At 39.1% G+C, this 23,977-nt stretch overlaps 1 protein-coding gene and 1 pseudogene across 2 annotated transcripts; both read left to right on the top strand.

Annotated features, from left to right (window-relative positions):
- The first annotated feature begins 251 nt into the window (after positions 1-251).
- Positions 252-20,090, top strand: LOC122760819 (complement C3-like). 2 transcript variants are annotated; one of them, XM_044015994.1, is made up of 42 exons: positions 252-281; positions 1,523-1,718; positions 1,969-2,131; positions 2,307-2,401; positions 2,988-3,076; positions 3,495-3,577; positions 3,659-3,764; positions 3,968-4,070; positions 5,402-5,522; positions 5,615-5,730; positions 5,864-6,010; positions 6,890-6,995; positions 7,118-7,212; positions 7,296-7,487; positions 7,633-7,773; positions 7,955-8,084; positions 8,513-8,560; positions 8,861-8,981; positions 9,079-9,167; positions 9,532-9,671; positions 11,045-11,257; positions 12,346-12,403; positions 12,511-12,600; positions 12,786-12,989; positions 13,344-13,419; positions 13,554-13,713; positions 13,816-13,911; positions 14,495-14,645; positions 14,900-14,985; positions 15,276-15,353; positions 15,448-15,603; positions 15,703-15,765; positions 15,859-15,940; positions 16,025-16,073; positions 16,996-17,086; positions 17,195-17,284; positions 17,811-17,913; positions 18,029-18,118; positions 18,837-18,929; positions 19,042-19,125; positions 19,341-19,476; positions 19,657-20,090. In XM_044015994.1, coding segments are annotated over exons 1-42 (4,674 nt in total). In that variant the 5' UTR covers positions 252-279; the 3' UTR covers positions 19,799-20,090. The 2 variants fall into 2 exon arrangements, with proteins under 2 accessions (XP_043871929.1, XP_043871928.1); XM_044015993.1 differs by having other exon boundaries at positions 12,346-12,409.
- The window catches only part of LOC122760824, a 50,461-nt pseudogene continuing 26,852 nt past the window's right edge, over positions 369-23,977 (top strand).

Genomic DNA, 23,977 nt, shown 5'->3' with positions numbered 1-23,977 from the left:
TCAACCGCAGAAGAAGAAGAACTACTCTCGTTGTAGCTGCTGAGATGCAGAGCATCCACCGTGCCAGAGGGGGAGCTGTGTATCTGAGAGCTGGCCTATCTATTACATCACTTCCAGGTACCTGGCCTCGTTGGCTGGCCAATCACAACACAGTCCACATTCTAGGGGTGTGGTTTTGGTCTGAAACTGCGCGGCTGACGAGAGCGTCAGTGAGAAGATATTTTGATCGGCTCGTTTGCAGCGATTAGGAGGTTTTTAATCATGAAAACAAGTTAATATATGTAAGTAGACCTCCATAACTAACATATATGTGTGATACAAGCATTCTATGTCACCTTTAAAATAGGCCTTGTGGTTGCAGAGATATACTCATTTTATTATGAATATGAAATATGAGTTCATAGACCTAAAACATAGGCATAAATAGGCTCAGGTAACAAGAGGTTAAAGCCTGGATTCATGAAATCCGATTGGTCACGTCAGTAGGTACTCCCATCATGCCTTTCGCTGTTCATGGACGCGCCGAGCAAGTTGAGAACGTGATTCCAAGGTGTTGTGAAACTATGGTGGATACCAGTCGTGTGCGTTCATGCAGAAACGTGAGTTTACCTGCCTTGTTGGACAGTGAATACTGTCACTACAAGTCACTGGGCTTGTTTTCTTGCTGTTTGGCTGTTGTGTTTTCGCTAGTTTAACTATGTGGATCCAGAAATGCATGTTTGTTTTCGCTCGCGGTTAAATGCCATTTTGTCGTCTCGAGTACTGCAGTGATTTATTTTGTCCGCTAGATGGCGACATTGACCATAAAAGATTGTTTTGGCAAGTTACTCAGGGATGATGTGTTTTGAGTTATTGTAATGCTGTTCAAGCCTGTTAAACTGGTGATTGTTTAAGTCTAACTTCATTCCTATATTTTTGGTGATTATTTTTGATTAATAATCATACGCTGTTAATGTTATTGGTAGATTATGATGACTGGATACTTCAATATCTAATTATTTTTCTATTTCATTTACTTTAGGACCACACATACGCCCAAACATGTCCACTGACCCACCTGTAACTCCAACAATTGATTATTAAAGAACATTTAAGCAACCTCTCTGTGTCCTGCTCTCTGATCGGAGCCCCTGTCCTCAAAGTGCTATCAAGCCAGCACATTCCCAGAGTACCCACTCTATCACACTGGTTGTCAATCACTGTACAAGAGATGAATTTGCTTTTGATTCTGTTTTCATGTTCAACTTTTTTATAAAGCATTGTTTTATTATTGAATAAAAGAAAGTTCAGTTGTTAGTAACAATGTTCTATTCATATTTTTGAAGTAACTACCTGAAAGAGGCATCTTAATTACAGTTGCATCACAGCAAATAAATCTTTTCTGGTAAATTGAATGTATTCAAACTCAAACACAGACGAAGATAAAATGTGATTGTATGATACAAGGAGAACAAGTGTCAGCACCCTTAACATTACATGGTGCAGTCTGACAAGAGTATTTGTCTTTTCCTGGTCTCTATAGGAAGGTGATGTCTGCCCCAAACATGTTGCATGTGGAAACGACAGAGAACATCTTTGTGGAGTGTCAAGACTGTACAGGGGGAGACATACAGGTTTACATCAACGTGAGGAACCATCCAACCAAGGCCAGGAAGCTGGTGACCACATCTGTGACCCTTAACAGTGCAAATCACTTCCAGGCATTCGGTCAAATAAAGGTAAATGAAACACCATTCATTTCCTGTCATGAGTGTTAGAGTGTGTTGTTTGCATTATTATTCCTCATTAAAATTGCACTGCCCAGGGTGTATATTGTATTATTACTATTATTCATAATGTTTTTTCAAATGCTTTTAGTTGATATCTTTATTTCACTAGTTATGTTCCCTGGTGTGGGATCACTAAAGTCTAATCATATACACCTGTCCTGCTCCTCATTACTGATTCCTCTGTAAATGCTGCCTTCAGATCCCCGCTGAAGAGTTTAGCAGGGATCCCACTGTGAAGCAGTATGTCAACCTGCAAGCTCAGTTTCCTGACTACCTGCTGGAGAAAGTCGTCCTTGTGTCCTTCCAGTCCGGCCACATCTTCATCGAGACTGACAAGAGCCTCTACACCCCCGGCAGTAAAGGTGTGTTCAGTACAACATCGGTGCTAAACAACACACACATCTCTGTGACAGTAGTCCACATATGATAGTTCATCAGAACACACTGTGTATCACTGTGTGGATTTATTCATGACAATTTCTAACACTGCATTTTTAAAGGGAATCAGTCTAATCAGCCTCTTTCTCTTCCTGTCAGTTCTTTACAGGATGTTTGCAGTGACACCTCGCATGGAGCCCATTGAGAGTGATGGAAACAATCATGAGGATTCTTCCATTGACATTGAGATTATGGTATTGCAGTCGCTATATTAAGCACAAATAAACATATATGAAATATTAAGTATATCAGCATTTACCTACTTTTTTCATTGTCAGCAAAATGTATAGATTCAGGACCACATTTCCTTCTGTTGTAACAGCCATCACTGACTGTAAAATTAAATACTCGATAGCAGGAGGCACCAACCTTTTTGACACTCAGAGCTATGTGAAGGGTACAGAATATGGAGGGCTACTTTATAATGTGTATGCATTTTATCCATTTTACTAGTTAAATCATGAATATTGCTTACAATTGTGTAAACATTCATTTCCTAAGTAAACCACAATTTCTATGATCAATAACTGATATTTTAGTAAGTGACACACACACACACACACTCACACACACTCCCTCCCAGTCAGGTTATTGAATCTTAAGCAGACAGACAGAATTACTTTGCTCTTCAGCTGCATGCATGTATCAAGCCACTCAAGTGACAGTCATAGAGTTGATGACACCAAAGGATGATCATTTGTTTCTGCACTAATTTGTTAAGAGTCACTGTCAGTGGTCACTGTTAATAGTTTCACTTGTGTCTGTGTTTTCTTTTTTTAGACCCCTGAAGGAATCACTTTACCTGTTGAGTCAGTCCCTCCAAAATCAGGGATCCACGCTGGTGTTTTCCCACTTGGTGAAGTTATCAGGTTAGTTTTATTTTGTTTTAATATTTGTCACTCTCATAACATCTCATAAAAATGTTAAAAGATCCAGGGGATAATTAGCAAAGCTTCACATGGACATTGGTAACGGGAGGAAACAGCCTGACACTGTAGGCTGTTGCCAAGAGACATAAAAAAGGCTAGTCCAGCACACTGTCCAGTAAAAATAAATAGAAAGATAAACAAGCTTAACTAACTGTGTGATATAGCTATATGTCTATTATAATTTATCTTTAGTTGGTATTGTTAGAAATGTAGTCGTACAGACAAATGTTAGTTGGGATTTGGAGACACACATGACACAAGTAACTGTGTGTGTGTGTGTCTGCGTGTGCGCACGTGTGCGCACGTGTGTGTGTGTGTGTGTGTGTGTGTGTGTGTGTGTGTGTGTGTGTGTGCACAGTCTTGGAGTCTGGAAAGTGGTGGCCAAATTCCACAAGAACCCACAGCAGAGCTACACTGCAGAGTTTGAGGTCAAGGAATATGGTGCGTCCCTTTTTACCGGAAGTTTACCTTTTAACTCATGATGTAAGTATTTATTTACTTTCTGATGTTGGACACATTAAGTTTCATTTAGATTTCCAGCGCTGCCGAGTTTTGAGGTGAAGTTGATGCCTGAGAGCTCCTTCTTCTATAAGGACAGTCCAGAGCTCACTGTCAACATCAAAGCTACGTACGTATATATATACGTACGTAGATTCTAGTTCTGAAAGCCACAAAAAATATATGTATATATATATATATATATATATACATATATTTTTTGTGGCTTTCAGAACTAGAATCATTAAAGGCTAAGTGAAAGAAAAAATAATGTTATTGTGTTGCTGCTTTTGTCTGACTTTGATTGAAACTGCATGTTTCTTGTGGTTTCAGGTATCTGTCTGGTGAAGATGTGTCTGGCACAGCACAAGGGATATTTGGGGTTGTGCTTGAAGGTCAGAAGAGGAGCTTTCCAGACTCTGTTCAGAGAGTAGCGGTGAGCACATACTTTATATTTATTTTTTGATTTAAAGAGAGATTTAAAAAAAGCAACACAAACAAAAAAAAGATATGAAAACAATTCAACTATAATCTTAAGTTAGTTAAGTCATCAGTTGAGTGTTTCACAAAATTCATTATCTCAGCAAAAAATACTGTCAACATTTTCCATGTTTGTGTTAATATCTGCTTTAGGATTATTTGCAGGAAGACTAGGAGCTATATTTAAAAGAGGTTATTGAACTCATTTGCTATTTTGTTTAAATCATTAATTTCTACATTATTTTTCATTGGGTAATTCGGATTTGTTGGCTTTTTTTATTTTATTACATGATTTATTATTCCTCATGTAACCTTGCTATTTTTATTTAATAGGTTATTTTAGTATACATCACTGCCAGGGACTCATCAATAGTTCATGTTGTGCAGTTAACTTTGACAGTTCCCCTGACATATAGCATATCTTTTAAATTCTTAGTCTTAGTCATCTGTTGTCATTTTGTATTAGTGGTGGAGTGGTTCAGTGGTTATGACCACCTGTGTTTAAAACCCCGTGTGCAAAGGATTCATGGTCACAAGTTCAACTCCACCCCTGGCAGATTGTACTCAATTCCCCTGTAAGTCGCTTTGGATAGAAGCATCTGCTAAATGACATGTAATGTATTATGCTTACTGTTGGCATGTTGCTTGTATGGCTGATACCTTGGCTGGTGGATCCTGTTTACAGGTGTAGCCTAGGCCTGGTAGCCTGGGTGTTGGTAGATCATCCCTGGTTCAGAATCTTGTCCAGCCAGACACTATTTAGCCACAAAGCTTAGAAAAGACTGCAGTTAAATCCACAATGTAAAAGGTTACCAAGATGTTAGCATATTTTCAGAGTTGTGAGGTGTTGTTCACCAGTTGGGTCATGTAGGCCGAATGAAAGCTACAACAACAGCAACAGAACTTGTTAATGGATGAATTATAGTCCATAGTATTGAATATGCATGCAGATCGAGGACAGATAAATTCCGTACTCCTTAAAGTATAAAAGTATTTCTAAGTATTATTAAAATTTAAGTTGCAGTCAAATTATCCAAGGAGTTAAATACTCAAAGGCACAGCACGTCAGCCATCTTGCACCAGTTGGGCCACATGGGTTGTAAAGTTAGGCCTTTACATCTGAGACACAATCAGAGAGACTAAACAATTTAGGATTTTCAGTTTGCCTGTTGTCACCAACCCCACCAGTTAAATTATTTATGTATCTATATGATGATGAGAATAAATCAAAGTTGATTTTGTAGCTTACCTCTAAATGTCCACTCACTCTTTTTTTTGTTGTGTTAGGTTGAAAATGGTGCTGGAGTGGTCAAACTGACGAGGGAACACATCACACAGACCTTCCAAAATATCGACAACCTTGTGGGGAGTTCCATATTTGTAGCAGTCAGTGTGCTGGCAGAGAGTGGTAAGAAAAACAGTCTGTGTCACATGATCATGTGTGATTTGAATTTCATTGATCAATAAGAAAATGTAAAACACATTATGTCAACTCAACAGGTAGTGAAATGGTGGAGGCAGAGTTGAGAGGCATCCAGATCGTTACATACCCCTACACCATTCACTTCAAGAGAACGCCCAAATATTTCAAACCAGGAATGCCTATCGATGTTTCGGTAATGCATTTACTCATAATTTATAATTATTATACAATTATATATCAAAATAAATGATTTAAAGGGATCATATGATTTAAAAGGACAGTTCAATATATTCTTATTATGTGGCTGTTTGTTTCTTTCATGGCAGATTAAAGTTGTGAATCCAGATGAAACTCCAGCACAAGGTGTTGCTGTGGTGGTGAGTCCAGGTGATGTGAGGGCTTTGACTGCAGCTGATGGCCTTGCAAAGCTTCCCATCAATACAGAGGCACGAGCATCAGATCTGAGAATCACTGTAAGTCTCTGAAACATCTTGTTTCCCCTTTTTCCCCCCCTTTTTCCTTTTGTGGCACTACTTCAACATACAACTAATAAGGGGTGGGGTGGAGTGGTTCAGTAGTTAAGACCGATGTCCTCTGTAAGTCGCTTTGGATAAAAGTGTCTGCTAAATGACATCTAATGTAACTATTGTAACATACTTTTGAATAAAGAACGGTGCTTTTACGCTGTTTCATTTGGCTAAGTGATGGTTGTTACTTTATTTTTAATATATATTTTTTATTATTAAATGCGCAATCTATATCTCTCCCTGTTGGCTATATGGCCGACAAAATCTTGCCAATCAAATGCAGCCAGTTGAGTGACTCCGTGCCGCGGCACCAGCTGTTAACTGCTTGGCTGTTAGCCTGTTTACTGTGTCCGACACTGAGGTTCTGGTCTCCTGTTTCCGGGTTTCTGTTGTACACTCCAACCAATACTTTTATCGTGCTGATGTAATTGAATTGGATAATCCCAATTTATTATACTTTTAGTTAAAGTGTGATGTATTTAATTGTTTTAGTTTATATTGTTTTAGTTTAATGGTTATTTATTATTACATTTATTATTATTTATTATTATTTATATATTGTTTTATTTAAAATATTATTATTTAACCTTAATTTGAACATTGCTGTTTTATATTATGTTGTGTCTATTTTGTACCATTTGTGTTCAAAAATAAATCCAGAGAAACTCAGTACTTGAGTAGTGTTTTTACTGCATACTTTTTTACTTCTCAAGTAACTATTATCTTAAAGTAACAGTACTTTTACTTGAGTAATTGAGGGTAAAAGTGAACCCATATTTCTTTACATTGCTGTGTTTGTAAACCTGTGTGTGTCTCTGATTTTAGGCAAAGACCAGTGATCCTCGTATTTCACCAGAAAGACAAGCATCAGCCACCATGGTAGCTCTTCCATATAAAAGCATAAGCAACAGCTACATCCACATCGACATAGGTAAATAAAATGCTGAAATACTGTAAATTCAAATGGACATTAATCAAAACACATTAATGATGGCAGAGTACCATGAAAATCTTTTCATTGTGCAGAACTCATCACAAAATTGTTTTTCACAGGTGTGTATACAGCAGAGCTTGAGTTAGGAGACAATCTGAAGATCAACCTCTACTTGAACAGGCCGTCAAATCAAGACACTGATATCACATACCTGGTGAGCCACATGCTATGACCTACCGATCGTTCTGTGTAAACTTGTGTTTGGGTCCATGCTGATGTTTTAATCTGTGTCCCCAGATCCTGAGCAGAGGTCAGTTGATCCAACATGGCCGTTACAGGACAAGAGGACAAGTAATGATTTCGCCTATCGTTCCCATCACCAAAGACATGCTGCCATCATTCCGCATCATAGCCTACTACCATCCAAATGACAATGAAGTGGTATCAGACTCTGTCTGGTTGGATGTCAAGGACTCCTGCATGGGCTCGGTGAGACACACAATATTGATATAGTGGAGTTTAAATAAGTGAATAAAAGTAAATAAATAAGATACAATATTTCTATTAAATACAGATCAAATGTGTGTGAAACTACTTTAACGAACACAAAATGTTCATTTTTCTTTCCAATTAGCTGAGGTTAGAAACATCGAGACCTGCTGCGTCCTTTGAGCCTCGAAGGATGTTTGGTCTGAAGGTTACTGGAGATCCAGGAGCCACAGTTCTACTATTTGACAATAAGTTGAATAACCAACACCGCCTCACCCAGAAAAAGGCAATTATTTTTTTTTTATTAATTTTCGATAAATTTAGTTGTTCAACACATTTTTTTAGGGTTCTAGATTTACTTTTCATCCATCATGTTAAGACATGGAGGATGAAAACTTTAACTCAAGACCAGCAGTTTGTGGTTTGTGTTTGTATGTTTGTGTGAAAATGTCTTCCACTCTGTTCAGGTGTGGGACATTGTGGAGAAATATGACACAGGCTGCACCCCTGGTGGAGGAAAGGATGGTATGAATGTGTTCTACGATGCTGGGCTGTTGTTTGAGTCCAGCACAGCTTCTGGAACTCCTTACAGACAAGGTGACACTGTTTTACTCTCAGATCTTTTGGTTTCTCCTTTTCCTCTCACGATCAAGAAATGTAACTTGTTTTGGAAAAAAATTTTTGGTCCTCGTTCTACTGGCCAATGATGATTATGATTGTTTATGATAATCCTTACTCCCCTGTGGTGTCCTCCTAATGAAATAGAATGAGAGGCACTGTTTCTTAAATATAGACTTCTTCCTCTCACCACCTTTGTGTTGAGCCGACAACAGATATCTTTAACTCTTAACAAGATTATCTGACATCTGTATTTTGAGGAGACAAAAGGCTTCAATATAAAGTTGAAACCATTCAACAAATAAGGCATGAAATTAAAGATTTGTTTCATTTGTATCTTGCAAAAGACGAGCGTAGTTTAACCTTACTGGGCTCTGTTCAATGTTTTGTCTTTGTTGCATTTTCAGAACGAAAATGTCCAGCCCCCAGCAGGAGAAGACAAACCACCAGCTTAAGTAAGAACCACAACTGTCAATCACCAGTGATCAAATGTGCAGTCACATTAGGTTTTTTATTGTCTGTGGTTTGACATTTTGACTGACTTTTAAGTTTGTCCTAATTCAAAGGATAAACTTGTCAACGTGGGTAAAAATAAATCATTATCATTCCTCCTATAACCCCTGTTTTTCTCTGAGCTGAGAATAAAGAGGACCAACTCCTACTGGCTCGCAGTAAGAGATGGGTGACAAGGAAGGAGTTGGATATCCATGATTGAAACAATCACAATATTAAACCTTTTTTATGTCTCTCTCTAGGTGAGCTTGAAGACGACAGTTACATGGACAGCAATGAGATAGTGTCTCGCACTCAGTTCCCTGAAAGTTGGCTGTGGACAGACATCGTTCTGCCCTCTTGTCCTCAACACACACCCAACTGGTGAAGCACCACACACACACACACACACACAAACACACACACACACACATCCTCACTCATGACACCACTAAAATGCCAACATTTTTCTCTGTTTCAGTGCAACCTCATCATTGATGAAAAACTTTCCTTTACCAGACTCAATCACAACCTGGCAGTTCATTGGCATTAGTCTGTCAAGAACCCACGGTGAGCACTCAGTGAATATCGGTTGTTTCACTTGTATCCATAGACCGTATATCAACATGGACGTAGTCTTCTGGTCACGAACCAAATTCTCATTGTAAAGCCTTAAGATTCATGTTTTGACCACCGCCATGACAGTTTTTGAAACTGAAAGCAATAAGTGTGGTGTAGGCAAATTTCCCATAGACTTCCATTGAAGTTTAGTTCTTTTTGCAGCTAGTGGATTTGTCTCTGTTGGTTTACTGCTACGTCCTTCTTACTTCACTGTCAACCTGGAAGACAAACTTAATTTTTATATACAATCTATGATTGCACCTAACTAATCTCAGATTTCTCTCATCGCTTGCTTCTCCTCCTCTTCTCGAAGGAATCTGTGTCAGTGAGCCGTTAGAAGTGATTGTTAGGAAGGACTTCTTCATTGACCTTATACTGCCCTACTCTGCTGTCCGTGGAGAGGAGCTACAAATTAAGGCAATCCTCCACAACTACACCCCCGATCTTATCACTGTAAGTCTGTGACTATGATATTTTTCTCAGTATGTTTGTGATCAAAAAGTTAAAAAAGAGGTTCTCTATACTCTCTAATAACACTGTATGCGAACATTATATTATATTGTATTGTATATGTCCATTACAGTCAAAGCATTGTAATCCCCCCACAGGTGTACACACAGAATCACACCCTTTGTCAGGTCTGATTGTATTTCTTGACAGAGCATTGAATGAAGAAGACAGCATACATAGACACCAAAATCACCAAAACGTTACTCATTGCAGCTTTAAATTAGCTGTAGATCAGTGTCCCTTTTTAAGATTGTTATTGTTATATATTATTTTATCGATATTTACTTTATTGATGATGAATTATAGAACCTGAAACAGTATTTGCACTTTGTGGTGTCTCCTCATTAGGGCTGAACGATATGGACAAAATTTCATATCTCGATATTCATGCCAGATATCTCGATATCGATATGATACGATATGACTACGGGTTCGGTGAAAAGCAAGCATTTTTCAGAAAAATAAAAACATCATAATACAAAAGACTGTGGAAACTTTCCACATGGAAAGTGTTTTATTGATACGAACTCACTGTGAGACTGTGTACACGGGTACCATGTCTTTTGCAATGTGGCATGTTATAGCGTCTGTAACGCCTTTATGTCTGGTGGACGTCGACTCATATGGTGTAACACTACTGAACGCATCAGTAAACACACTTAACTTGGGCTTCTTTTGGGATACCTGAGAAGTCCCCGGTGTTTCTCTCATTGTAATACACTCTTCGTGCAGCACGCGATGGTGTTGTTTCAGGTGGTGAAACATGTTTGTTGTGCTACCTTGGTTCGTTGCAATTTTCGCCAAGCACGACCTGCACAACACCTCACTCGGGTTGACATCCTTTTTAAAATCCAAAATACCTCCAAATAATGGAGGATGATTTATGTTTTGGCACAAAATCGCCACCGGCCGCATTATCTTCTGTCACTTTTCTTTCCCGCTGTGTATGTCGTGTGTGTGTGTGTATGTGTGTGTGTATGTGCGTGTCTCAGTCTCCGTCTCCCTCCCGCCCTCCTATGTTTGTCATTGGTTGGCTTCAGCTGTCGTTCCACAGCAAGCATAAAATAAGGTTTGTGGTTGGCTGGCCGTAGTGGTGCATTCAAGGGCAATCGTAAAAATGAAGTTTATTGTGACTGCCAGAGCTGTACATGCAGGGCGAGCGCGGGGGAAAATCTATTTTGTTTATATCGTTGCTTTTTCGATATGAATATCTTGAATGTTCATATCTAGATATCGATACGATAACGATATATCGTTCAGCCCTACTCCTCATCTGTGACCATATGCTCATAACCTCTCTCCATCTCTCTCCCAAGGTGCGTGTGGATCTGGTTGAGACGGAGCATGTGTGCAGTGCAGCATCTAAACATTCACTATATCGTCAGAAGGTCAGAGTCGGGCCCCTGAGTACACGATCAGTTCCCTTCATCATTATACCCATGACGTACGGACAATTCAGCATTGAGGTCAAAGCAGCCGTGAAGGACTCGTCGCTCAGTGATGGAGTCATGAAGATGCTGCGGGTGATGGTAAGAGAAACAGACGCCATATTCAAACTACAACGGCGTGTTGAAATGTTCTTTAACATTAACAGACAATTTTATCAGATGTGTTGTGTTTGTACACACGTGTGAGAGTCGATGGTCGTATCCAACACCTCTTAATACAACAGCAAAATAATTTGTTGTTCATGTTCTCAAGTTCAGCCACACGGTGAAGTAGTGGTTAGCTCTGTTGCCTTGCAGCAAAAAGACCTGCATGGAGTTTGCATGTTCCCCTTATGTTTGTTTTGGTTTTTCTCTGGTTTATACCCACAGTCCAAAAACATGCAATATGGGGATAAGGCAAATTGGGCACTCAAAATTGTGAATGAGTGATGGAGTCAATGGTTGTTTGTCTCTATGTGTTTGCCTTACGATGCAAGAACTGTAATTGAGAAAAAAGGAATTAATAAGGATATTTTTATGAATATTTTACAATACATCTGTTTAAAAACACTACCTACAGCAGTCCCATATTAAAACATTGCACAAGTGTGGTTGCCAAATTTTCCAAAATACAAAGCAGCACTTTAACACCTGACACGGCACAAATTTTATTTTATTTATTATATTACGTGTGTGTGTTGACACTCGGAGCTGTACGACACTTTATCTCTTGTGGAAACGTCTGCAGAGAAGACTGTTGTCTTGTGTGGTTTCACAAAACCATATGGAGCCAGACACTTTGGTTGATGGTGAAAAGAAATGCCCATTTCTCCTGTTTAAAATCACGACAAAAGACATGACAAATTGCGTTGATGTGAACACAGCATTAAAGTACCTCAAGGTGTGTTATTATATCAGTGGCAGTGGGTGGCGCAAAAGACCAAAACAAAAGAGAGAACTGACTGACTGACATTATTTTGTGATTATATGGGCTGCACCATTGTTATCTCTATTCATTTGATGTTTTCTAAATGTCTGATGACACATTATGGTCATTTTCCTTACATATAGCACCTTTATAGAAACGAGGCATATTTCGTTTTGCTACAGACCAACATACAGAATACATACAGAAAAGAATAAACTTAAAAATAGTTGTGATTATAATGTTTGTGTTGTTGTTTTTCCAGCCTGAAGGTGTACTTATTAAGTCTGTACAGACTATAATTCTAGACCCTACACACAAAGGTACCGGTGAGTTCATACATTGAATGCTTTCACTTTATAGTCATTTTATGTTGTGATTGACTTAAAATGACTCCCCCACCCCCAAACTTGCCTGTTTCTTCCTCCAGGAGGTAAACAAGAAGTCATCCTCAATAGTGGAATTCCAATGAAAGACTGGGTTCCTAACACACCTACAAGCACACAGATTTCTGTGACAGGTGGGATATCACATTCTGCATTTTAAATGTTACAGACTTACACGGTCAAATCAATGTGCATTGTTTTTTAATACAGTATTGATTTACTGAGGAGATGACCAGCTCACTGGTTTTAGGGGACATTGTATTTGTTACTTTTTTTTCTGTTGATTGATAGTTTGATTTGTCTGGTTATTCATGCGCAGGGAGTGAAGTTGGTCCATTGGTGGAAAATGTGATTAGTGGGAAATTGATGGGCTCATTGATCCAGCAGCCACACGGCTGTGGAGAGCAGAACCTGGCCCGCATGAGTCTACCTGTCATCACAACCATGTATTTGGACAAAACTAACCAGTGGGAAACTGTGGGCTTTCAGAAACGAAATGAAGCCCTCCAGCATATCAAGACTGGTGAGATCACAAAGAAGATGTTTATTTTATTCCTCTCTGTGGCTGAAATTGTGTCAAAACAAACAGTGTGGTATGGATAACAAACTACTCCTGTACAGATCTACAGAGCTGCAATGATGACACTGACACTAATTGAATTTGACAACGAGACATGTACTCAAACATCTTCTGCCTTTTAAACTAACAAAACCATCAGGCATCAGACAAATATGCTCTAATCAAAGAAAAAAAAATTCAGGGCTCCTTCAATGAAAGAATCAGCTGAAAAGGACTTCCTCCAACTGACATAAATGTATGATGCATGGACTGAATGACACTTGGTAAAAATAAAATGTGTGTTTTGTTTGCATCCAGGCTACAAGAATGAGCTCACCTTCCAGAAACAAGATGGATCTTTTGCAGTGTGGACCAGGACTAAAAGTAGCACCTGGTGAGACGTTCAAATATAAATGCTCATATGTAAATGTTTCCACATCCTCATCTATCTCTGACTGTGTGAGCATGGGTGTATTTTTCATGTGTTTAATGTAAGTAAACAGTCATCCACTCTCCTCTCTCTCAAAGGCTCACAGCTTATGTGGTCAAGGTGTTTGCCATGTCCTCCAACCTGGTGGAAATGCAGAAGAATGCAATCTGTGACGCTGTCAAGTTTCTGATTCTCAAGGCACAGCAACCTGATGGCATGTTCAGAGAAGTCAGAAGGGTGATCCACAGAGAGATGATTGTGCGTGAACAAATCATGACAAAAAGCTCATTGAGATGAAAAAAGATTATATCACACTTTTCAATTCAAATTGAAACATTTTCTGTGTGCATGTGTGTGCAGAGTGATATGCGAGGCTCAGATTCAGATGCCTCCATGACGGCCTTCTGCCTCATCGCCATGCAGGAGTCACGCAAGCTATGTGCTGACACAGTTAGTGTGAGTACCTCACCTGCATGCATTGTATTACACCACTGTGATCACATACTCACTCCACTTAAGTGATGGACCAAGCAGAGATTATTTGTTTTTCACCTAATGCACATAAAACAAAGGCAATAAGATATAAATTAAAGCTTGACTGACCTGCTGTTCACTTTTCACATTTGAGGAGCAGCCATTTGTTTGTTGTGTTGTTTAGTTGTGTTTTTGTTCAAGTGCGAGCTAACTGCATTTGTCTGGACCATGATGACTTCAAAACTAATCAACTTCCCTACAGCTTACAGCTACAGACTACCCTCTGATACAATACATGCCGTACATACCATAATTACTCACTCGAGAGCAGTGGTTCTCAATTATTGTCTGACATGCCCCCCCTAGAGGACAGAAATGTTTTCACGCCACCTCTGAATTGAAATAGTATTGAGAACCTGATGATATTGATTTATTTATCTGTATAAACCACTGTATGCCCTGCCTCTCATCGCCCCCATGTTTGCACTACTTACTTGTTTGTCTGTTCTCCTGTCACACTCAGTCCTCCCATCATTTCTCTGTTTCTTGCTTTCCTGATGTCCAGAGTCTGCCTGGAAGTATTGACAAAGCCGTGGCCTACCTGGAGAAGCGTTTGCCCAGACTCACCAACCCATATGCTGTAACCATGTCATCATACGCTCTGGCCAACCAAGACAAACTGAACAGAGAGATCCTGTACAAGTTTGCTTCCCCAGGTTCAGTTACAGTTCTCCAATACAAGAGAAAAAATATTCTGTGGTTCACACAATTTTTTTCAGAAATATTAACCTCTATTAAAACAGTTTTTGACACTATTTTAATTGTCATAATATCGAAAATTGGCCTTTAAAATCTGAGCACTCATGTCTGCAGGTCAGAATGTGAGATTAAATATTCCATATCAGATGACATTCGGCACAAGTTCTACCCCATAATAAAACAACGTTCTTTGCCTGTGTTTTTCTTACAGAGTTGTCCCACTGGAATGTTCCTAAAGGACGTGATTATACATTAGAGGCCACAGCTTATGCTCTTCTTGCTCTGGTCAAAGCCAAGGTGAGTCTTGGGAAGTTCACTCGGGGCCCAGGAGAATCTATATCTTTAATATCCTTCCATATGTTTAAATTAGTGACTTTATCAGTGTAAAGTTATATTTTCCCAAACTTACTGATCTTTAATTCAAGCTCCACCTCTCATTTTGTTTAACATGTGCTTTCTTGAATTTAAAGTATTCTTTACAATACTTTATATTAATTAAACATTCTCTTCAGTTAATTTGGTTAATTTACTACTGCAGACCTTTATATGGTGTGCTTCAAACCTTCTCTCACCTTCTGTTAATAAAGGCCTTTGAAGATGCTAGACCTATTGTGAGATGGTTCAACAAACAGCAGCAGGATGGTGGAGGCTATGGCTCAACTCAGGTTACAGGACATCCCAACTTGACCTCTAGCTCTTTTTTTTCTTACAAAACTTGCAGGTCAATGGACGTTTTATTACTGTTGTTTTTCTGTCCAGGCTACGATGATAGTGTACCAGGCTGTAGCAGAATACTGGGCCAGTGCTCAAGAACCAGAGTATGATCTGAATGTGGACATCCATTTGCCTGGCAGGCCCAAGCCAGAGAAGATCAACTTCAACAGGAACAATCACCACACGACCAGAACATCAAAAGTGAGCATGCACGCTCTGTCACACACTCTGTCAGTGGTTGTCATCAATCCTGTTTTTCTGATCATCTGGTTTCTTTTGTTTTTATTTTGATCCTCACAGTTCAATGATATAAACCAGGATGTTAAAGTGACTGCGACAGGAACTGGAGAAGCAACACTGAAGGTAAATAAAGCATGTTTCTGTTTTCAATCATTTATGAATACATTCTATTAAGCACATGCCATATAACAATGCACTTTGTTCCTGTGTTAACAGATGGTGTCACAGTATTACGCTCTGCCGACTGAAAACGAGAGTGACTGTCAGAAGTTTAACTTGTCAGTGGAGCTTATTCCAGGTCATTTTATGCCCTCTGCTATTTGAAAATGATTCTGTGCCATGACAAAAGATGATATGCTCATCTGGTTTCTTGCTTTTCCAGAGAAAATGTATGAGGATGAGGTGATATACAAACTGAGAATAGAAGTCTTGTAAGTACGGCTAAGAAATGATGCTGGTTTAAAAGGTTCAGTGTGAAACATTTAAGAGGGCTTATTGACAAAAGTTCATATACTACCCATCAGTATAAAATCACCTTTTTGCAGCCTTAGAAAAAGCCTTTTATATGTACTTTAGGCAGGAGTTCACCATCTTGTGTCACTAAGTTTCAACAGCAGTCCATAATTTCACAATTTGGAGTGAGAGATTGGTTAAACAGTTGTGAATGACTTCTCCCACATAAAGCCAATACATAACCTAACTACAAAAAAAGAAAAAAAAAACATTTAACATTATTCAGTTGTCGTATGACTCGGCTCTACTCAGTTTGGAATCAGAAAAGTTGTTTTCCATTACTGTAGTATCTCCTCAACGTGGGCAGGGTCATCATAGCACAGCTGCATGAAACGCCTGTGACATCGTTTTATACACACAAACTAGTGACTTGTAAAGCAGTTGTTTTCAGTGTACTCAATCATTAGAATCATTTAATTCATAGATTAATTCAGTACTTCCTCAGACTGTCACTGAACTAAAATACAGCTGAACAGTTTGTGATTCTGCTCATGATCGCCAGCTTTCAGCAGTGCTATCACTTCTGTTAAATATTGAGATTTTAGAAATGTCCTTGCTAAATGTTGGAGATTAACACGTTTTCAGTGAAGAGTCGAGTTCATTACATGTTGAGCTGAGTCATGCTAAAACTGTACAATGAAGCGCACCAAAGACATGAGAGCGTTGTGAATGAGTGTGTACATTCTATGTGGTATTTATCAGCCACAGTAGTTTCCTGATGTGACTGGGATGTCAGTAATTCTTACACACTGGACCTTTAATGCTTTATTAATTCACGTCTTTCTCAACACAATTGTGTTCTTCATATTTTTCAATTAAATGTGTCCATTTATTGCACAGATATAAGGACAAGGATCACGATGCAACTATGTCAATCTTGGATATTGGCTTACTAACCGGCTTCACTGTCAACACAAATGACCTGGACTTAGTAAGATTTTTACACACACACTCACTTACAATTCAAAGGTCAATGAACATGAAAAAACAAGATGTTCATGGCTTTCAAAGGTCTCTGACTCTGTATGCTTGTGTCTAGTTGGCCAAAGGACGCGCCCGTACCATTGCAAAATATGAGATGGACACAGTTCTGTCAGAGAGAGGTTCACTGATCATCTACCTGGACAAGGTAAGACATTAGACAATAGGAGTGAAAAAATAGAAAAAGCAATACAAAATGTCATTAAGATTATTTAAAAATCAGTGTGTTTTGCAATCCAGGGTTCTAAAAGACATTTTTCAATTTTATTTGAACATGTGTTCTGTGTCAGAATCTCTCGGCATTGTATTATTATTTAAATGAGTAGGCAAAGCTAAGAAACACTTATTTTCTCCTTGGGTTCATTGTATTTTTATTTTTTATTATTAGCAGGGGCAGTTAAATATCAGACTGATTGACCATCACGTGATGTGCATTGAGTTTGGAAATATCTTCCATGGGTTATTGTCCTAAGAAAATGTATCATTCAAATAAGGTTTGAGGAAAATAACGTTGTAATTATTGATACTAGTGACTTACCGTACTTGTAGAATCACAATAAATCACAATGGCAACTTTTAAATTGAATCAGCACCCGAGTATTGTGATAAAAGCATATTGTCCCAGACCTCTCAGACAACCTCACTTCTCATCTTTCCTTTACATTTCTCCACAGGTTTCTCACACACGATCAGAGGAGATCACTTTTAGGATCCACCAGACTCTGAAAGTGGGCGTCATGCAACCAGCGGCTGTATCTGTCTATGAATATTATGACCGTAAGCCTTAAAGACACTTGGATAGATCTGGATAGAGAGTACATAGACAGATTAGCAGTGTTAACATTGTTGGATTGAATGCACATTTCATCAATGGGTGTCTTTATCATTGCAGAAACACAATGTGTGAAATTCTACCATCCAGAGAGGAACGATGGGCAGCTGCTGAGGCTCTGTAGAAATGAAGAATGCACATGTGCTGAAGGTAAACACTATAGTGTCTCTCTGAAGATGCAGCTGAAAGTACTGAAGGAACTCATAATAACTACAAATATCATGCTTCATTAAAGAACTGATCATTTGTCATTCTGCTGTTTACAACATCACCTCCTCATCCTCTAAATACTTACCCTCAGTAACACTAGACGTTGTCATGATCTCCACTTCCACGGTCACACTGATGATGTCCAGATCTACATTCCTACCAAATCAGTCACCTCTGCCACCCACACGAGCAACAACTGCCTCACTGAAATAATATATGGATGCAGTCACACTTCTATTAACTTCTACTAAAATAATTATCATTGGCTGTAAATTCCTCACCTGTTACACAAAATGTATTATTATTGTTCATATCATTAACATCAGTAGTTAAGTATTGCACCTCTATAAATTTGGTTACAAAACAAAACAAATCATGATAAAAAATATAGATATGGTTGAGGAATGTGTCTCACCGTTAATTTGGGATCAGAGCTGCAGTTTCCCACAACCTGCACTACACTGGTTACAATGGTAAGGTCTGTATTTCCAGCACCTTCCTAATCTCCATGACCTTTATATTACAGTTTTGCCATTCACACAATCATACAGTGCATCCACAGTATGTGCAGCATTTGTTTCTTGTCCAGAGACACATTAGCATGTAGACTTACTGTTATTGTTTGTATCTTTACTGTGCGTCTGCTGTTTATTTCCAGAGAACTGCAGCATGCAGAAGAAGGGTAAAATCAGCAGTGATTTACGCACAGCTAAACCCTGTGAGAGTACACCTGACACCAAAATAGATTTTGGTAAGACTCAGTGTGAATGATCTGCATTATTTTTTAACTATAAATGACCAGAATGTTTGTATAAGAAGAGGTTCATCAGTAAGAAAATCATCTGCCACTTATCTGTCCTCAGTTTACAAAGTGAGAGTGGAAGAATTCACAGATGGTTTGTCCACTGATATTTACACAATGCGGATAATGGAAGTGATCAAAGAAGGTGGGTGTGAACTGCCTAAAATGTATCACATTATACATGAAGGTTTTAAATCCCCTCATCTTATTCTTGGCTACAACGTAAAGATTTTCATAAAATGTCCAAATTTTCCTTTTTATTCCCCTTGGGGGAGAAAATGGTAAAATAACAATCAAGTTTTACACTAATGCTTAAGATGTGTGTTTAATCCAGAATTCTCTTCTTATTTTGAAAATCAGGAAATTATGACGTTGGTCCCCAGGGTAAACTACGTGCATTCCTCAGTTACCCTCACTGCAGGGAGGCTTTAGATCTGGGTAAAGGGAAAACGTATCTCATCATGGGCACATCAGAGGATATTCACAAGGACCAATCGTAAGTGTTTGTGTGATAAATGTGTTCTTTATACTCCTGTTCTATCAATGAGTGTCATACTAAACAAACTGGTGGTTAGATCTTGTGTCACCCGGCAACATTATCATGCTGCACACTGGAAGTGATTTGCTTTATGTCAAGACATCATGTGAGTTCATGATACTTCTTCTCTCCCCACAGGTATCAGTATGTGCTCGGTGAGAGAACCTGGATCGAGTACTGGCCCACAGACGCAGAGTGTCAAAAGGATGAACACAGGCCAACATGTTTGGGCTTGGAGGAGATGGCCACGCGGTACACTCTCTTTGGATGTCTACTCTAGTACAACAGCAGAAAATCCACTTTGTTTTGTTTTACACTAGACAACATGCACCACATATTGGACATCGCACCCAAGGACCCTCATACACCACTGACACTCAGTTCCACACTCCACTGTACATTTACTTTGTATTTTGTTTAAATAAATGTGGCTTATTTTCACATCACAAGTGCCGTTTACGGTTTACCTGTGTTTTGTTGTGGCCCTGGAGCCAGTCGTAACATATGCAAAACTGTTCTAAAATGTAAGAGATTGAAAGGTTATTCTGTGTGGAATAAACCATAAATCCTTATCTAACTGTATGTGTGTTTTTTATACATTAAATGCATGTGCAAAGTCTCCGTTGTGTAGATTTCTGCTTTGGCCACAAGATGGTGCCAATGCATTGTTTAATCGAAGGACATTACCTTCCTTGTGCTCAGTGGGGTAAATCACTGATGCTGTTTACATGGTTTGCTGTAGTTTCTGTTATGTGGATATTGATGTCTAAGATTAATTTATTGTTTTCTTTTCTTTGCCTGAGGAATGATAAGCATAATGGTGAGTTTGTGTTGTTAGACTGCTGTCACTCCTGAGCAGAAATAAACATGCTGGACTATCAGTGAAAGAAGACATAGTGCAAGTCCTTCATTCTGACGGATGCACTGTTTTGTGTAGTGCAAAAACCTTAAAGATTTAGTGCTTTCTACTTTCTCAGTTACTCTCTCTGTCCACAGATCACTGAAGTGAAACTGACCCAACCTTGACTCCTGCCTGCCATTGAGACATCAACTACCAATACTCTCCTAGAAGGAAGACTGAAGTGTCAGAATCCTCCCTCAGCGCCACCATCATCACAGAGGAAAGCCAAACAAAAGAAATGAAACAAAGAAAAAAATTATAAAACAGCATGAATTGTGAGAATGAAGTCGAGTACCTGAATACTCTTCTGTATACTGTGATAGTAACATGAAGGTACTTTCTGTTAGCAGATTTGAACATTATAGGTCTCTTGATATTGTGCTTATAGATACAGTGTGTATATATATATTTTTAAGAATATTTGTGTCATATTTGTGTAGTGGTTAGCACTCTCGCCTTGCAGCGAGAAGACCCGGGTTCGAGCCCCAGTTGGAACAAGGGCCTTTCTGCATGGAGTTTGCATGTTCTCCCTGTGTGTGCGTGGGTTCTCTCTGGGTTCTCCGGCTTCCTCCCACAGTCCAAAAACATGCAATGTGGGGATTAGGTGAATTGGACACTCTAAATTGACCATAGGAGTGAGTGTGAGAGTGAATGGTTGTTTGTCTGTAGTTGTGTGTGGCCCTGCGATGGACTGGCGAACTGTCCAGGGTGTACCCCGCCTATCGCCCGATGTAGCTGAGATTGGCACAGCACCCCCCGCGACCCTCTGGTGGAGGATAAAGCGGTTAGATGATGACTGACTCACTGTCATCATGAATTGCTGTTCCATTAAAAACATTTTGCCAGCTTACTTTGTTGCAGAGTTACGTAGGTCAAGGTTAAATTACACAATCTCTCATGACTGTTTTAATGTGGCACAAAGTGAGTGGAGGACAAGTCTCGTATTCATTGGCACTTCTGTTAGACACAGGGTGTTCCAGTGTGATGTTGCTGTGTGCTCGTGAATGGAAACACTTGCCAGTCAGCTTTTCTCCCTTCTTAGTAACAAAAAAATGATGCTTCTCTTTTTTTCCCCTTAAGACCAAGATCAACTTCTTCAGTCAGTCATCATCTAACCGCTTTATCCTCCACCAGAGGGTTGCGGGGGGGTGCTGTGCCAATCTCAGCTACATCGGGCGATAGGCGGGGTACACCCTGGACAGTTCGCCAGTCCATCGCAGGGCCACACACAACTACAGACAAACAACCATTCACTCTCACACTCACTCCTATGGTCAATTTAGAGTGTCCAATTCACCTAATCCCCACATTGCATGTTTTTGGACTGTGGGAGGAAGCCGGAGAACCCAGAGAGAACCCACGCACACACAGGGAGAACATGCAAACTCCATGCAGAAAGGCCCTTGTTCCAACTGGGGCTCGAACCCGGGTCTTCTCGCTGCAAGGCGAGAGTGCTAACCACTATACCACCGTGTGTCCCAAGATCAACTTCTTATACTGTAAAAAAAAAAAAGGTTTCACAAAATTGCCCATCCATTAGAGGCAGAAAGAGCTTTTATAGCAAAATATGTGACCGCGACATTATAATGACCAGTGATTATCTTGTATTTAGACAATGGAGATGATTTTGATGAACCCTTGTTGCTGAGATTTTGATTATCAGGTGAGATGATGATGGAGTCTCTGGAGTCAGTGACAAAGAGATGTTAACAGTTAGGAATGCTCTCTCATTCTGCCTTAGAGTTACGGTATATGACTCCCGAGCTTAGCAAAAATGTTACAGATCACGATGTCCGGCTCCTTCCTCCGCTGATACCTAGAGACAACCTTGGCGAGGACTGTATTCCACTGTGTTATCTTTCCTTTCCCTCAGCAGATGAAGGAGCAACAATGATACAAGAAAGAACACTCAGAGAACTTACGTGAGCCAAGGTTGCACAAAGGCCTTATTGTAAGACAATGTGATTTGTGAGTTACAGCTGGTCTATAATGAGTTTTTAGCTTTTTCTCTATGAATGTGTAAGTTGCTAATGTATAGAATGCCAAATAATGAAGTTTTCGCTTACACACCTAGGGGTTAAATCCACAACTGCACCAACACAATTGTTTTTATAGGTCTGATATTTTGCCAGTGCTGCTGTAAAGTGTGTATTTTACAAAGTGCAAGCTCATAAAAGAGTATATTTTCATGTATTATATGCATATGTTTCATGTGAATCATCAGACCAACCCATTTATGAGTGTGCAGACAGAGTGAGGCCTCAACTCCACCTGTGGCAACCTATGAAGTGAAAATGAAGGATTTTCAAGAAACCAGTCTTTTCAAATCAACCAAACTACTCAAGATCCACTTCAGGTCAGGCTTTCATCACTTTGATGGTCATGTGACTTTATGTGACTTTACACCAGACTCTAATCAGTTGTTCTTCGTTTTATTATTTCAGGGCTAGTACATGGCTGCCACTCAGGTATACGTTACTACGCTTGGGCTCTTAAACATCTTTACTGATAATTCTGTGCATAGTTCTTACATATACAAAAACAGGAAAACCCAAGAGGAGGAAAACAGAAAATGACCCACTTGGCTCAATGAACTGCATTTTACAATGGCAATGGTTTTTGAAAGCAATATCATCCTCTGAGTCAATGGTTTGGGAGTTTTCTTGTTTCCCAAGATGCTTAATTACTATCACGTAAACAGCCTGTGAAGAGCCCTAATGTCAGCATGCTAATTTGGGTTTCTTTGGGTTTCTTATTCCAGCATTTATCAATACAGATTTCTTGATTTGGTTTGTTGATGTTGCTGTTTTATGGTAGTTGGCACCCTTTAATGTTGCATTATTGCCTTCTTATTGTATTCTCCCCCTTATTTATTTATGTCATGTCACAACTAATGTACAAATAATTCAGCTGCCAGGTGTTAAAGTAGATCCAAGTTTTAGCATCTTTATACTAGCTCTGAGTATGTCTCAGAAGTCACGTGAAGATTTTGACAAATCACTTTTAAAGCTCCTCAAGGCCTAGCTCCTCGTCATATCTTCCTTACTTACACCTTTATTTAAAGTTGAGCCTTTTTGGGGGAAGTATTTTTATTATGATTTCAATTGCCGTCTTAAAATCCAACAAAAAAATGAAATAAAGAAAAAAAACAAAAAACATTTTATCAGTACTATTTTGTGAGAATAAAGTCAGAATTCTGAGGAGTGTCCTAATACATGTGTCATTATGAATTGCTGTTCCGTTAAAAACATTTTGCCAGCTTACTTTGTTGCAGAGTTACGTAGGTCAAGGTTAAATTACATAATCTCCCTTCTCCTCCTAAGTGGGCTTTATTCTTGATAAATATGTGAACGTGATTGGGGCAAGGTCCATCATAAAACTATAGTACCCTCCTATATTATTGGAATAGTGAGGCCAATTCCTTTATTTTTGCCATAGACAGAAAACATTTGGGCTTGACATCAAAAGATGAACAATTCAGCTTTTACAGGTATTTACATCTGGATCTGATACACAACATAGAAGATAGCACCTTTGCTTGGAACCCACCCATTTTTT

The sequence above is a fragment of the Solea senegalensis genome, unplaced genomic scaffold, assembly GCF_019176455.1.
Source record: "Solea senegalensis isolate Sse05_10M unplaced genomic scaffold, IFAPA_SoseM_1 scf7180000014070, whole genome shotgun sequence".
Taxonomy (NCBI): Eukaryota; Metazoa; Chordata; class Actinopteri; order Pleuronectiformes; family Soleidae; genus Solea; species Solea senegalensis.
Note: the sequence above shows the minus strand (reverse complement) of the source record. Positions and strands in the feature narration are given on the sequence as shown.

Bases quoted from the DNA above. Each gene is read 5' to 3' on its own strand.
- LOC122760819 (XM_044015993.1), top strand. The intron at 14,646-14,899 runs GTTCAGTTACAG...TTTTTCTTACAG, and splicing joins GTACAAGTTTGCTTCCCCAG to AGTTGTCCCACTGGAATGTT. The intron at 17,914-18,028 runs GTAAGCCTTAAA...TTATCATTGCAG, and splicing joins TGTCTATGAATATTATGACC to AAACACAATGTGTGAAATTC.